The sequence below is a fragment of the Aplysia californica genome, unplaced genomic scaffold, assembly GCF_000002075.1.
Source record: "Aplysia californica isolate F4 #8 unplaced genomic scaffold, AplCal3.0 scaffold01164, whole genome shotgun sequence".
In the NCBI taxonomy this organism is placed as follows: domain Eukaryota; kingdom Metazoa; phylum Mollusca; class Gastropoda; order Aplysiida; family Aplysiidae; genus Aplysia; species Aplysia californica.
In genome coordinates, this window is record NW_004798434.1 from 104,910 (window position 1) to 121,902 (window position 16,993).

General features: G+C 40.2%; 2 protein-coding genes across 2 annotated transcripts; one reads left to right on the forward strand and one right to left on the reverse strand.

Moving 5' to 3' along the window:
- Positions 1-346: 346 nt before the first annotated feature.
- Positions 347-14,038, forward strand: LOC101854992 (isoamyl acetate-hydrolyzing esterase 1 homolog). Its single transcript, XM_005112015.3, has 7 exons — positions 347-462; positions 5,115-5,206; positions 5,900-5,955; positions 6,845-7,061; positions 8,859-8,946; positions 11,574-11,692; positions 13,738-14,038. Exons 2-7 carry the CDS (start codon positions 5,135-5,137, stop codon positions 13,909-13,911), a joined length of 726 nt encoding a protein of 241 aa, XP_005112072.1. The 5' UTR covers positions 347-462; positions 5,115-5,134; the 3' UTR covers positions 13,912-14,038.
- Positions 2,992-4,824, reverse strand: LOC106013714. The gene has a single exon (XM_013090171.1). The coding sequence runs from the start codon at positions 4,822-4,824 to the stop codon at positions 2,992-2,994; it is 1,833 nt and encodes a 610-aa protein (XP_012945625.1).
- Positions 14,039-16,993: the final 2,955 nt, after the last annotated feature.

Here is a 16,993-nt window from a genome sequence, read left to right on the forward strand (position 1 = left end):
TGGAGCAGGAAGGAGGGGGGAGGGGAGAAAAAAGAGTTGGGGACGAGGAGTGGGGGATGGCAGGAGAGAACAACTAACTGACTATGGAACAGTTTTAATGATCGATTATGTAGATTCTATAATTAGAGGGTTGGGGCGAGGAGGAGGGAGAAAAACAGGGTTTGAGCGGGGGAGAAAAGAGGGTTGGGGCAGGGGGGTGAGAGGAGAACAATTTAGGAACAATATTAATGAAATAATACATGTAATATTATATACAGTGTATTATTTAATTATCAAATCTTACTATTAAGTATTTTGCGCAAGAAAGTATCCACGAAGAAGTTAGCTAGGGGAGGCTACTCTGGGAGACTGCCCTTTCAACTTTCTACTTTCTGTTTCGTTTGCATTTCCCCTCACGGCTCATTCCTCGCCTCGCTCCTCCCCTTATCAGCGAGTGCAGTCGAAAAAATCCAGGACGGAGATGTAAGTCTAGATTTGTATTGGCGGCATAAAGGTTCAACTAACTATAAGAGAGACGACCTGAACTCCGAACACATTTTCTTGAGGGTTGATTTAAGGTCGGCGGACGACGGGTTCAGAATTTGGACCATTAGAAGTTACTTCCTGTTTCATGATAAGATCCGTAAAAATAATTATTTAAATAATTAAATAATAATGTATAAATTATTGTCGACAACCCCAATTATAACACCCCCGCCCCCAACAGTCTAATAGTTGAGTTTCTTTTCTACTCCACACTGTTGTCTTTTGTCATATAGATTTCTAGATATATAGATATATCCAGATCTAGATCTATATAAAGGTAGACTAGTTATTAAAATTAGTAGTTTGGATGTTGTGTTGTGGTTTATAAATTATTTGTTTGCTAACTGAAACGGATCAAACTGATGGGTGTATGAAATATAATAATATAGGATAATATTAATATTTTATTATTCATGAATTGTGTATGATTCTTATACAATCTAACATGCTCAAAGTGAAATCCCTGTTGTAAGTGTAAATCTTTTTGTCGCATAAATTTCGGTCGGTATGTGTAATAATTCATTAGTAATGTAAGAAATAATTCAGTGAAAGTAAAGTACAACCTGTTCGCTCTGAGTTACTATGTCATGTGTATGTTTGTTATTAATGTTCACTATTTAGGTGCTAGACTCTATGATACAAAGAAGGTTTTGGTCTCTCTAATTGTAAGAATACTTGTAGTAATTTGTAGACTACTGTCAAATTTTATACTCCCTTGGATTTCACTTTCAAGTTTCAAAGTTGACTGCCTCTCAGATTCAGAAAAAAATAGGGCAACAATGATATAATTAGGGGGATAAAGTAGAAAGTGCAGAGAGACGAATGGAAAGTAGACATGTTCATATCCTACGTAGTCTAAACAGCCGTATGCACTGCTCACCGTCGAACGCTCCGTATCCCGGACTCTAGCATGGAGATCATCAGGAGAGAATGCGTCGCTGTTTCGGGCTCTTCCTCTCTACAGCTTTTCTGACGCACCGAGCCCCCTCACCGATGTGAGGTCTCCATGTTAGTTCGACTGTTTTCCTCTGCTGCCAACTTTAGGATTAATTCCAGCTTGAGTCCTCTCGCTTCAACCAGATCCAATGACTGGCTTTCTCTGCTGTCTCCTGAAGGGAGTTTGTGAGTTCGTTGCTTTTCTTTGCAGTAAGTCCTGCCACTCTCATCCACTTACGGGCGCTTGTTGCCACAAAACCTCTGCATCCTACCTCTACCGGAAAATGGGTTGCCTTCCATCCTGCCTCCTCACATTGTTCGACGAGTGCCTCGTAACGGTTTTCTTTCCGCTCATGAGCGGCATAGATATTGTCCTCGTGGGGCACCGTGAGCTCTACCAAGTGTACCTCTTTGTCTTTTTCCTCCCATAACACAATGTCTGGCTTTTTCGTAGTTGGAATGGGGAAGAATCTCTCAAAGCCTTTTAAGTCAGCAGCTACTTCCCATGTGCCTCCGCTCTGGTCTTTCATGGCTTCGTTCGCTTTCTTTCTTTTGGCAACCTTGCTTCCTTGCGGAACGAACGCAATCTTGGTGGGTCCATGCTTCTGTATCTTGGGGGCATATTTTCCTTCTTCCACCTGTTGTGTCGCCATTTTCGTGAGCACTTTCAACACCTCGTTGTGTCTCCAGGTGTATCTGTTAAGAGCTAGGTTGCAGTTTGACAAAATATGCTTCATGGTTCCTAGCTTACCGCATCTACACTTGTTGTCCTCCTGTACCTTCCATCTGACAAGGTTCACCGGTGAAGGCAGAACATCATACGTAGACCGGAGAAGAAAGCTCAGCCTTGATGTATTCCACTTCCAGATGTCACTCCACCCGACTTTTCTTTCCACTACATGCTCTTCCCATCTGGTCATTTGTCCTTGCTGGCTACACTGGATGAGATGAATTTCTCGCCTCTCTGCCTCCATCTTTTGCATATGTCTTGTTGCAGCTTTTCTTCTGTCTCGCTGAGACATTTTCCTGAAAGGTCTAAAGTCGCCATTACCTAGCCCTAATCTGTCAGGTTGCGCTGGACCGACAATGTCCCCATGCTCCAATGCAGAGATGATCTCGTTAGCTGCAACTTCTGCCTTCCACTTTCTGGCTGTTTTGACATCTGGAGGTTTTCCACTGATCTCCTTATCCCTTGATTCTCTCAACATCAAAACGGTTCTAATCTTGCCTGCTTTGTAGATCTCCACAATTGACGTGAGAGGTAGTTGAAGCGCACCTCTATGTCTGTACAGGGATGACGTGTTAATGGTACGGGGTAGCCCCAGCCACTTCCTGATGTAGCTGTTACACTTTCTTTCGATCATCTCAACTCTTGACAAAGCAACTTCATACATTGTCAGTGGCCACGCCAATCGAGGGTAGAGGGCAAACTGTAGACACCATATCTTGTGCTTTCCTGGAAGCTTTGTCTGGTCAATTGCTTTCAGCCCATTTTCAGCCTGCTTCATGATTTCCACGCCTTGACTCCTATCAGACAGAGTTCTTGAAATTCAACCGACCCAAACTTTTCACGGGTTGTTCTTTTACTGTGGGCATTTGTTCCCCTGCAATTGTGAACTTCAGTTGCTTCTGTTTTCCTTTGTTAATAGTCAGGCTTCTAGACTTTTTAGCTTTAAACTTCATTCTGGCCCAGGTGATAAGCTTATCGAGCCGATTCAACACACTTTGCATTGTGTCTCCATCTCTTGTCAGTAGGGTCACATCATCCATAAAGGCTTTCTTTGGTGATCTCACCTTTGCTTCTTCTTCACAGCATTCTGCAGATCTCAGTAGCATCTCCATTACCAGGATGAACCAGATGACCGATATAGAGCAGCCAATTGCAATCCCAATCTCTAGTCGGTGCCATTCCGTTGTGAAATTTGCGGTTGAGAATCGCATCTGGAAGTTACTATAGTATTCTCTCATAATGTTTTGCACCTCTTGTGGGACGTAGAAAAAATCCATTGCCTTCATCAGCAATTTATGGGGAACAGACCCGTAGGCATTCGCCAGATCCAACCACACTACGTTTAAACTTTGCTTGTTTTTCTTGGCCTCTTGGATTGTGTCCCAAATGGTGAAAGCATGCTCGATGCAGCCTGGGATCCCTGGTACCCCGGCTTTCTGTACCGTTTCATCCACATAGCCGTTACTTTGCAAATATGCTACAGTCCTCTTTGCAAGTATTCCCATAAAGATCTTGCACGTCACGTTGATGATTGAAATAGGTCTGAACTGTCCTATCTCCTTTGCATTCTGTTCTTTGGGTAGATACACGCCCTCCGCTCTGCACCAATCTTTGACGATTTCTTTGTCTTTCCAAAGGCCTCTTAGCATCTCAAAGAGGGTGTGTCTCAGCGTGTCGCAATACTTGAACACCTTATAAGACACGCCATCTCCTCCAGGTGCACTTTTTGCTCTTGCTTTTTTTACGAACTCATCTACTTCTTTCTCTCTAATTGGTCCCAGGTAATATTTGACGACGGGGGCAGCTGGACGCTTCAGGCCTCTCATATAAGGAAGTGGTTCTTCTCTTCTTGAATCGCTGTACGTCTGCTTAACATAAGCATCGAGTTCCTCTTTCGTACATTCCAATTTACCACTCCGTGCCTCTGTGAACAGTTTTTTGGCTGCTTCATAAGGATTCTTCAGAAATTGTTCACGTTCCCTTTTTCTCTCTTTTCTCCTGGCACACCTTCTTTCGTGCCTCTGTAGGTCTCTGCTCTTTTTCTTAAGATCTTCAAACAAGATTCTTAGGCCTTCTATCTCTTCTGGTGGTGCGTACTTTTTCTGCTTTTGCAAGTCTCGTTTCTGTTTTCTTAGCTGTGCAAGTACTCTCTGCCTTCTACTCAATCCACTTTTCTTCTCCGTCTTTTTCTTTCCTTCACAAATACCAAACTCTTTTATTGCCAAGTCATAGATAATGGTCGCAAACGCACTCAATATTTCTTTAGCATCCCCTCTGTTAGAACTCTTTTTGACTTCTTTCAATTTCTTCTGGACTTCTTCTTCTAACGTCTTGTATTTTGCCTTCTCGTTAGCAGCAGGCCACAGTATTCTGGGTTTCCGTAACCCTGGTTCCGTTTGCTGTTCCATCTCTTGCTGAGACAGGGTGAAAGGAGAGTCGACTGAAGCACTAATCGTTCCGCTGTGGTTTTCATCCTGGGATGATTTGCTTCGCGTCTTACAATCTGACGATCTGCACTGACTTCTCTTCTTTAAACAGACTTTTCCCTGGTGCACTCTCAGCCCTCGCCAGGTATCGAACTTTCTGTAGCACTGCTCGCACATAAAGCTGTTCTCTTGATTCTCTTTCTGCATTGTCCTTTTAACGCTTAGGTCATTGTCCATTGAATCCGTCCTTGTGGATCCATCCTCTACTCCCCCCTCTCGGTGGATCCCGGGGCTGTCTTTTCTATTGGTTGACGTAACTTATATTTACAGTGACCTGGGTAGTTAGCCCCTGCCACCGTCGGTCTTTCCCAAATAATTGAACAAAATTTTGAAATGTAACTTTTTCGTATATGTATTTTATATTTGAAGATGCTGTGAGCTGTGATCTGAATCAGGAACTGAAAGAACCATGGTCTCAATTTGTGACTTTATTTCAGATTGAAAATTCAAGTGCAGTATGGCTAATTGTATTAACAAAGGATTGAAGGTCTGGCCCAAGGTTTTGCTGTATGGGGACTCCATCACACAGGTAATTTGACGAAATGCACATGGGTGTCTGCAGGCTCTTTTCTCTCTGTCGTATGGTTCTCTGTCTGTCTCTCTCTGTCTGCCTGCCGATCTCTCTCTCTCTCTCTCTCTCTCTCTCTCTCTCTCTCTCTCTCTCTCAATTTCTCTCTCACTCTCTCTCTCTCTCTCTCTCTCTCTCTCTCTCTCTCTCTCTCTCTCTCTCTCTCTCTCTCTCTCTCTCTCTCTCTCTCTCTCTCTCTCTCTCTCCCCCCCCCCCCCTCTTTTCTGTCCCCTTATTCTCTATCAGTCTTTCCATTACTCTTACTGGCTGTGTTTTGTTTAAAAGGTTGACTTTTTACTGTGTTACAATCGGATTGTAGTGTTCTTTTTCACTCTTGTCATGTTCTAGTTTTTCCTTTCCAAACTCTCTAGGTGTAAACTATAATTGGGTTTTTTTTTCTGGAAAAATAGGAAATACATCAACAATGTTCAGAAAAAATATGATTCAAAAGTGTGGAAAAATTTATTGAACTCTTCATATACACACTTTTGAATAGTTAAGAAAATAGTTTTGGTTGTTTTCCTACTTGTAATTATAAAATTATTCAAGTCGTTTCATCTTACAAAATTGGATTTAATTGAATTTAAAAACTACCACTGCCACCTTAATTCCACGCAAATAGATTTACAACTGTATGTGGTTTTGTTCTTGCAGCAAAGTTTTAGCCCTGATGGGTGCTGGGGAAGTTTGCTGGCAGATTACTTGCAACGGTGAGAGCTGTTTTCTCATGACATTTAGGTACACTGTACCCCAGGGGCGTAATGAGTTATTTCAATGTCTCAAAATAATTCTGAAATATTGAATTTGCCACAGATTTGTTATTCTTAATTCTGTGATGAATAAACAAAAAGCTTATTGAACTTATTCTTTCCTGTGAGAAAAGTGTATTGTGTTCTACCTTTGGTTCTGTCATCTTTCTTTTCTCAATCTGGAAAATGGAATCCTGTTAATGTAAGCCAATTGTGTCATGACGGGGTTGAGTCATCAATTTTTGGGCATGTATGCATCTATTGAAATCATCTTAACCCTATCCGTACGGCATGTTTTACTATCGTATCAATAAGACATGGGAAAATCTGTGCCACCCCTTTCAAAGAGGAAATTAAGTCATTAATCCAATCCATACGCTTTGCATAGCAGTCTGTCAAAATGATTTTTTGAGAAATACTGAAAGTTTCAAAGAGGTCTTTGTATTAGAAGTATTCTAAAATGTGAAGAATACAACCCCGGGGGTACAAAATGACCCCAGGGCGTACAGATAGGGTTAATAAAGCTTGCTCTTTTGTCTTTTGGATAAAAGTGGGGATATATGCGAGTGAAGAATGTAGGGGTTGCCTGGTGTCAGAGGTAAAAATAGTGAGAAAATGACCGCCAAAGTATGTTGACTTCCAACGCTTGAGTGTCCTTGGAAACTACAAAGTTACATATTTTTGTGTGCCTTGATCATTGTTTTTGCTTTAAAATTGACACACAAATGTGTTTTTAAATGGATGTATATATATATATATATATATATATATATATATTTATAATATATGTTTGCTTCTTGTAGTAGCTTTTGTATAACATGTTTACTATTGTGAATTTTCTGTTGATCAGGAAGTGTGATGTTGTCACCCGTGGCTTCTCTGGTTACACCACACGTTGGTGCAAACTCATGCTGCCGTCAATCCTGGACAAGACTGTTGCCAAGGACACGGTTGCCATGACGATCTTTCTGGGAGCCAACGACTCCAACAATGAGGCCAATGTACGACAGCACGTACCTCTGGAGGAGTACAAAGAGAACATGAAGGAAATGGTGGACTACGCTTTGGTAGGTTCAGGGTCGTTGTAGTGAATATCTCTCACTCTTTGGTAGGTTCATAATTGTTGTAATAGACTACGCTTTGGTAGGTTCATACTTTGTAATGAATATGGTCGCTTTTAAGCACAAGCCGGCTAACCCAGATTTCGGGGCTTTCCAGAAATCTTGTCATAAACCAAAAATGGGCATTGCCCTACCTATAGGAGAAGTTACGTTTCACTGGTGTGTATACTCGTTTGGTTATAGAGAAAACCTCCTTGTCTTTTATTAAAGAAACTGAACAAGGGGCAAAACGTTTAGCTTTGATTTTCTCAAAACAGCATTTTTTGGGATAGCCCCCTTGTGCTTAAAGTAAAAGCGACCATATGTGAGGCAGCGTGGTGGAATCAGGCTCTCGTCAAAATAATCAAAGTGAAGAAACTTGCATTTTTCCGTAGGTTTGTGAATTTTTATGGAATTTTTGTTTTTTGGCTCAACACCTTTCATACCCATTAAAGAACTCATTTTTGTGTGAATTTTCTGAAAAACGTTGATTACAGGCACAAAAAATATAAATTTTCAGTTACCAGGGACTCTTAAGCTAAGGGAATAACTGATTTTTGGCGGCCTTTTTCTCACTAATTTTACCTCAGAAAACAGGTGACCCCCACCTCCTTCTTTCGCAAATATATCGACTTTTATTCAAGATAAATGGGGTTTTTTTTCTTACCAATAAAGACAAGTGAACAAGCTTTAAGATGATACCAATAACTCTACATGCCCAAAAATTGACGAGAGCCTGATTTCACCACGCTGCCTCACATAAAATCTCTTGTGTTTGGTAGGTTCACGCTTGTTGTAGTGAATATATCTGACTCTTTGGTAGGTTCATACTGACTTGTTTTAGTGGACTGCCCTTTGGTAGGTTCATACTTTGTTATGAATATGTGAGGCATCGTGGTGAAATCAGGCGCTCGTCAAAATAATCAGAGTAAAGAAACTGGCATTTTCCCACAGGTTTGTGAATTTTTATTGAATTTTCGGTTTTTGGCTCAACACCTTTCATGCCCATTAAAAAAACTTTTCTGTGTGGATTTTACTGAAAAACGTTGATTAAAGGCACAAAAAATTTTAATTTTCAGTTTCCACAGACTCTCAAGCTAAGGGAATAACCCATCTTTTGGCGGCCATTTTCTCAATAATTTACCTCTGAAACCAGATGACCCCTCCTCCTTCAGTCGCAAATATCTCAACTTCTATTCAACATGAATAGATATTTTTTTTTACCAAAAGCAAGGCAAATGAACAGGTTTTAAGATGATACCAATAACTCCACTTGCCCAAAAATTGACAAGCGCCTGATTTCACCACGTCGTGACACATATAATCTCTTGTCTTTGGTAGGTTCATACTTGTTGTATTTAAATATTTTGTGTAAAAACTGCGGCTGTTTGAGTACTCTTCTTCTGTTAACTTTTAAGACCAACTGAAAGCTAAATTTATTAGAATCATCTGTCACTCAGTTCACAATTTGCCAGTGCCTACTGTAATTTTTCGCAGCAGATTTTTTGCGGGTGCTCTGATATGGTTTGTTCCTTCCTTCCTATAAAACATCTACCATCCACATATGTCTCTTCTCCTTTTTATCTTTGTATGATACTTTCTTGTCATACCTCCAATCTTTGGCACCTATAAGACCTATTTGTGTTGCAAGTGACGTAAAAGTCTTACTAAATATAACTGGAGAAAAAATCTTTTTGAAATTGCACCCCCCCCCCCCCCACCCACACACACACACACACACAACCATATCCATCCTGTTATTAGTCGACAGGCATGAGCAGAGAAAGAATCATCCTGATCGCACCTCCGGCCTTCAACGTTTCTGCGTGGGCGGAGGACTGTAAAAAGAAAGGTAAGTTTTGGTCTTCAACCTTTTAGCGATCAGCTCATCGCGACCTCTGTGCTTTCTCGTCGTATCTCCATTTTTTAAACAATGAAAGTGTGACATCTTCTCAAGCTCACTCTTTGTTGTGAAATGTTTTCACTGTTATTGAAAATGAAGATGTGACAAGAAAGCACTGGGGTCGTGTTATGTGAGTTGAATTGTGGCTTCGGTGACCTAATGGTTAGGCTCTTTGACTCGCAACCGCAAAGTCATTAGTTCGAATTCAGTCAGGGGCTCGATGTTGTGTTTTTAGAAAAGGCACTTTACTAGAATTTGCCTCTCTTCAGGGGGGGGGGGGTAGGTATCGGGCTATTGACGGCAAAAGATCTTTTCAGTTCGATATGGTGTTCGAGTGCTGCTTGCTCTGTATGCTGCTGGGGAAGCCGAGAATGTTTCTTAGTAGGTGATATTAGTACAGTCCGTGCCGGCTATAAGCATGCCGGCTTAAAGCACGTTTCGGACTTAAGCACGCTAAACGGCTCTTACTGAATTTTTGCTATATAAATTACACGCCTTTAAGCACGGTAACTTCGGCTTTAGGCACGTTTCATTACAACAAGACAGTCAATACTTTCATGATGACCTATCGAAGTTCGAACAGTCTACACTGCAGCAGTGGAGTGTGTTAAGAGAAACACAGAGAACGCAAGTGATAGAGACACGCACTCACACGGGCGGAGAGGAAGGCAGAGAGATGCACACAGCCGCGCGCGTGGACATAGGATCTAGCCAAGGACAAAGTTACACACAGACTTAAAAAATACAAAGAGAGTCGGGGAGACGAGAAAGGGTCGGCTAGCTGCGATTTCACCTTTGACCTCGCTATCCATTAATCCTGATTGTGTATCACGCGCGAGGTGGGATGAAAGCGGTGGTATGAGTGGCACAGCGTGTAGGCCTAGTGTGCTGGCCGTCTAAATTCAGTTTTCATTTCCCATTCGACCACAAAAAACAAACAAACAAGCAAACAAAAACTCCCATGGCGGGTGTCTAAATAACAGTGCACACTTTTGCGGGACCGCTATAGGCCTACTTACAAACAAAGGGAAATAGCACGGGAAATGTTCTACCTGAAAATCTCTGGATTATGTCTACTTCGCACTCAAGCACGCTTCGGCTTTAAGCACGCTTAAGCTTTCTCCCGACGACCGTACTTAAAACCGGCATGGACTGTATAGGTAATAGTTCGTTTGTTTGTTTGTTTAGTAGAGGGTTTTACGGCGCTCGCAACTGCATAAGGTCATATGAGCGCGCGGGACACACCTAATACTTTTTCGTTGGTAGGAAATTTTGAATTTTGCCCGGGTGGCGGCCGAAGCCTACTCTTATCGATTTTAGACCACCAAGGGATCTTTAACGTGCGCAACTTGCACACGGGCCCTCCGAGATTTTTCGCCCTTGTCCGAGAAGGCTAGGTGTAGATCTTTCCTACCAGAAGATCAGGGGTGTGGCAGAAAGACAGCAGTTTGGAAGAGCCAAGGAGTAGCAGCAGAAAGGCTGCAGAAAGAGTCAGGAGCCCAGAGGAAGGGAAAAGGAGGTGAGGGGGTGGGGGCAGAAAGTGGAAATGAAAGCAGACAACAGAACATTGTTAGAGATCAGGAAAGGATGTGAAAGGAGACACTTTTAGAGAAGAAAATATTGTGGTCGCTATCCGGAATCGAACCCGGGACCTTTGAATGAGAGGCCAACACCTTAACCTCTAGGCCACGAGAGCCCCCCAGGTAATAGTTTAAGGGTAATAATAGTTGTAAAGGGCGTAGAGCTTGCTGTTGAGTGAGGATATGCCCTATACAAATGCTAAATTATTTTTAATTATGTGAGACATGACGGATGTTAGTGTTACAGAGGTTGTAGAATATTGGATATTATTATGAGGCTTATTTATGTATAACGAGATCGCAACTGAGAACAATATCAGTGACTTCTTAAGGAATGTTAAGTTTTTTTCTTGAAAGGGAGATCACTTTTTTTTTTTAAAGTAAGAAATGTCATGTACCAGTAGGTCATGTGTTTTTGTCAGGATCATCATTATTTTTTTAAAAGAAAAGAGCGTCATGTTTTTTAAACTTTTCTTAAAGGGGCTCTATATGTTGTTTTCTTTAGCAGAATGTTATATTTTTTCTTTCAAGGTTTGTCATGTTTTTTGTTTTTTTTCAAGGTTTGTCAAGATTTGTCATGTTTTTTTCTCTCCAAGATTTGTCATGTTTTTTTATCCCAGATTTGTCATGGGTTTTTTTTCTCTCCAAGATTTGTCTGGTTTTTTTATCCCAGATTTGTCATGGTTTTTTTTTTCTCTCCAAGATTTGTCATGGTTGTTTTTTCAAGACTTGTCATTTTTAAAAAGATTTTATCATTTTTTTCCTATAAGATTTGCCTTGTCTTTTATTTCCTCCAAGATTTGTCATGATTTTTTTTTTCAAGATTTGTCATTTAAAAAAAGATTTTGTCATTTTTTTCCTTCAAGAATTACCGTATTTTTTCCTATAAGATTTGCCATGTTTTTTTTCTCCAAGATTTGTCATTATGTTTTTTTCAAGATTTTGCCGTGTTTTTTCCTATAAGATTTGCCATGTTTTTCCTATCCTTGTGTAAAGGCAAGGTTGTGACCAAAGACAACACGACCACGGGCGTCTATGCCAAAGCCTGCTGTGAGCTGGCCCAGGAGATGGGCACCGGTGTTGTTGACCTCTACACAGAAATGATGAAGGCGGAGGTGAGTTTTGGAGGTGGAGATTATGGAATTGTGTCTGGAGGGATTATGAGTTTATGTACGTGGAAATTATGTAGGTGGGGATTTATGAAATTTTGTCTGTGGAAATTGTGTAATTATGTATGTGGAAATTATGAGTTTATGTATCGGGAAATTATGAAATGATGAATGTGTGGAAATTATGACAACTGAGTGGACCTCTACACAGAGATGATGATGGCCGAGGTGAGGTTTGTGGGTTGGGATTATGAAATGATGTATGTGGAAATTATGAAATTATGTACATAGAAATTATGAAATTATGTATGTGTGGATTGTGGAATTGTGTCTGGGGATTATGAAATTATTTATGTGGAAATTATGAAATTATGTATGTAGGGAATATGAAATTATTTATGTGGAAATTATGAAATCATGTCTTGTGGGGATTATGCAATTATGTATTTGAAAATAATGAAATTATGTTAGTGGAAATTATGAAAGCTGAGGTGACCTATACATGATAGAGCTGATGGAATCAGAGGTGATTTTCGTATATGTGATGGGGATTATGCAAGTTGAAGTGAGGTAATGTACACTGTGATGATGAAGGTGCAGGTGAGTTTTGTATGTGGGGATTATGAAAGCCGAGTTGTGTTATGTACACAAACATTTATTTATTTTATAGCGTAGGAAAAAATACGAGTTTTCTGTTAGCTTGATGGGTATCATGCTGGGCTGCTGAGTGAACAGCCCTGGTTTTAATCCTTGACTGGGTGTTCTTGAACAGTGGTGTCCAGCAATGGCGTATATTTTGTAGTATATTATTTGTTTAGTTTTAGTAAGTGTTTTACGGCACTTGCAACACAATAAGGTCATATAAGTGCCGAAGATTAGAGATGGTACAAGAGAGTAACCAACACAAAATAGATGGAGAGGAGATAAAGACAATAGATTTTTTATAGAAAAGAAGGAGCAAACCACACCAGAGCACCCACCAACCACCCACTATGGAATTTGTATGTTTCCGTATGTACATATCTATGTTCAAGCCACTTAAAACCCTTTGGCTTGTAAAACATTAATTTAAAAGAGTTGACATTTTTTTCTCAATGCCACACTTTAATGTACGCCTCAGAAACATTGTCCAACAGACGGATGGGTGGGTACTTTTCAAGACTCCTGAATCTGCTGTGGCTTATAAAATTATAAACCAGTGTGGCTTATTTGTGAAAAAAAAATTTAGTCTGTGTGGATTATATATATAGGCTGAAGGTCTGCTCAATAGCCTGAAGTTTACGATACTGCATATATATATATATATGTGTGAGGCAGCATGGTGGAATCAGGCTCTGGTCCAAATAATCAAAGTGAAGAAACTTGCATTTTTCCATGGGTTTGTGAATTTTTATCAAATTTTTGTTTTTTGGCTCAACACCTTTCATGCCCATTAAAGAACTCATTTCTGTGTGGATTTTTCGGAAAGGCATTGATTAAAGGCATAAAAAATGTAAATCTTCAGTTACCACAGACTCTAAAGCTAAGGAAATAACTAATCTTTGGCAGTCATTTTCTCACTAATTTTACCTTTGAAAACAGGTGACCCCCACCTCCTTCTTTAGCAAATATCTCGACTTGTATTCTAGATAAATGGATACTTTTCGCATCCAAATAAAGACAAGTGAACAAGCTTTAAGAAGATACCAATAACTCTACATGCCCAAATAATGACGAGAGCCTGATTTCACCACGCTGCCTCACTTATATGTATGTATATATTATATTACGTCATTGTGAACCAAATTCTGGTGCTCATGTGACCTTATGCAGTTGCGAGCACCGTAAAACCTCTACTAGTAGTAGTACTAGTAAACCAAATTCCCCCACTGCGCATGCGATTTAAAAGAAAAGAGGACATTTTTTTTCTTCTTTTTCCTGGAGCGGTAACGAAAAAGTCTAGGATTTTCTTTTCTTACTGTTTCCCTCTGTTTTCGAATTAATTAAAAACGCGTTTGGTTTCAACAAGCTTCACTGAATCATTCATGTACTCTTGTTTTATCTCCCTTCAGGATTTCACCCAGTACCTTAATGACGGCCTTCACCTGTCCCCGTCTGGCTCACGTCTGCTCTTCTCTCTACTCCAGCCAATCATAGAGCGGCTTACCGCTGACCTTCCTTTGTCCATCTTCCCGTTCTACGACCAGGTGGATCTGGACAACCTGGAGAAATCTCTTCTGGAATAGACTGGGTGTTGCGCTGTCCCCGTGGTTTTATGCAAAAAAAGTTACAGCGGGTGTCGCATTCTACGAGGTTGCCGGGACCGGCTTGTTGTCCTCGTTGGATCCGACCTCTCGTTGAACGTGACTAAGGCTAAAGAAAAGAAATGAGACAAGCTACACGATGTACCAATACCAGTAATTAAAACAGTTGTTCCCCCCGATGACAAAAATCTCAAACAGCGTCAGTGTGCACATGTTCGAGCTGTGCTCTGACCGTCATTTCAGCATTTTAGAATATTTTTTTCTGGAACACTTTTCATGTGGAAACATACCCTCTCGCATCTAGACCTAAATCTACTCTGCATAAAATAAAGTTTATAAAGGCGGGAGCTTGAGGTACAAGGTTTTTGACAGTAAGTAATTTCTTATCATAAAAAATTGTTGACTGCTATACCTATGCTTGGGTTACAGGGATTTTTAAATTATGAAAGTAATTTCATTTTAAACATTGTTGACTGTCTACCAATGTGTGGGTATAGTTACAGGGTTTTGTTTTAAAATGTGAGTATTTTCATATCAAATGTTGTTGACTGTCTGTTGATCAATGTGTGACGTGGTCTTTGGAAAGTTACAAGGTTTTTGAATGATAGTGTTTTCGTATCAATTCAAGTCAGACCGAAGGGCTAGAACCCAAATGGCCGCTGGATCGGAAAAATAAAGTATATCAATTCAAGCACTTTGGACTGTTTGTGTACCAATGTGTGGATTACAGGGGTTTTTTTCTTCAAATTTTAAAATCTTTTCATATCAAGCACTTTTGAATGTCTGTGTACCCCATTGCACGTATTTCTGTATTATGTCCTTTTTATTTATTTTTGGTAAGTGTTTTACGGTGCGGGACACGCCTAACATTTTCAGTTGGTAGGAAATTTGGAATTTTGCCTGGGTGGCAGTCGAAGCCTACTTTTTTCAATTTTGGACCACCACGGGATCTTTAATGTGCGCAATTTCCTCATGGTCCTCCAAGATTGTTCGCTCTTGTTCGAGAAGGCTAGGTGTAGATCTTTCCTACCAGAAAGACAGCAGTAAGAAGGAGCCAAGGAGAAGCAGTGGAAAGGTTGCAGAAGGAGTCAGGATCCCAGAGGAGGGGGCAAAGGAGGTGAGGGGTTGGGGGAAGAAGGTGGAGGTGAAAGCGGACGACAGAACATTGCTAGAGAGCAGGAAAGGAGGTGAAAGGAGACAACAATTGTAGAGAAGAAAATTTTTCTGTCGCTACCCGGATTCGAACGCGGGACCTTTGAATGAAAGGCGAACCCTTAACCTCTAGGCCACGAGAGCCCCTGTTGAATGCCCATTGAGGTCATATGAATTAGATGATTTTAAAAATAATTCAAGCTAGTGTGCATTTTTATATATAAATTTTGTATAATGTGTGTTCGTTCACGTATGGACACACTTTTGAACTGTTTTCATTTTGTTTTATGTTGTTATGGAGTTGTTTATACCAAAGGTGCTTTTTTTAGGACTGAATGATTATGTGGCTTAAAATGAGGAACCCCTTTAGATTAGAATGGGAAAATTTTAGAAACTGAAATACATGTATTATTTTTGAAAAGCTTCGTCTTTTTTATTAAGTATTATGCACTTTTTTAGGGTGCAATTGCATTTGTGAGGCAGCGTGGTGGAATCAGGCTCTCGTCAAAATAATCAGAGTGAAGAAACGTGCCTTTTTCCGCAGGTTTGTGGATTTTTATCAAATTTTTGTTTTTTGGCTCTACACCTGTCATACCCATTAAAAATCTCATTTCTGTGTGGATTTTTCTGAAAAACGTTGATTAAAGCACAAAAAATATAAATTTTCGGTTACCACGGACTCTTATGCTAAGGAAATAACTAATCTTTGGCGGCCATTTTCTCACTAATTTTACCTCTGAAAAAAGGTGACCCCCTACCTACTTCTTTCGCAAATATCTCGACTTGTATTCAAGATAAAAGGATATTTTTTTCATCCAAACAAAGACAAGTGAACAAACTTTAAGATGATACCAATAACTCTACATGCCCAAAATTTGACGAGAGCCTGATTCCACCACGCTGCCTCACATTTTTCTGCCAAAAGTTGTCGCACTTTACTGGGCAGAGAGTTTGAAAGATTACTTACTTACTTCCCATTACGCCATGTGGCGTTTAGGGCAACGTTTGAAAGATTAGTGTGGAGGAATCGGCTTTCATTTAAAATTAATAGTTTTGTCTTTTTATTAGATCTATATACATGTATTGACATAAAACTTCATTTTTTGTTGAAATGAAGTCCTTCTTCTAGTAGGTATATTTTTAGTGATAAATTCCGACAGGTCTTGGCAAAGTCATTCACCTTTACGGTTCCAACCAAAGAGACCTGTTGACATTGACCAAAAGTATCTGGTTATTATTTTGATTAAATTACATGTAAATGTATTTTAGTGTTTCCAGTGCATTAAAACATCTTGCTGGGTTATTGGGTATTTTTGTTTTTGTTAAATTATGTTTTTAAGATGTGTTTTAAAGTTTTAGTAGAGGTTTTATGGTGCTCGCAACTGCATAAGGTCATATAAGTGCCAGAAGATTAGCTCTATAGGTGTTACAAGAGAGTAACAAACAGCAACAAAAAAAAGAAAAGATAAGGACGATAGATGTTTTATAAGAAAGAAGGAGCAAATGACACCAGAGCACCCAGCCCACTGTCATTGTGTAATCAGTGTTCTAGTGGTTATGGTGGTTATGCTGTTGGGCTTGCAACAGGTAGGTTACCCCCCGGGGCGGTGCCACTGACTGAAGTGTCTTTAGGCCATTCCCAATGGGGGGAGGGGGCATTTCTCGTTCTAGTGCACAGTAGAATTGTAAATGGGCTGATCTAACAATGTCATGCTCATAACTCTACCTGAACTACAACAGGGAACTGCTGCTTTTTCTTTACTAATCCTTACTATCTTCATTGCCTCTACTTCTATTGTATGTTTGTGCACACTCTTGTGACCCGCTATTTCCGGGGTGCTTTGATAGTCGAAGAAGACTTTGTGCTGTTGAAGCTAGAGAGGGGAGCAGAGAAAGTTTGATTCCCTGTAAG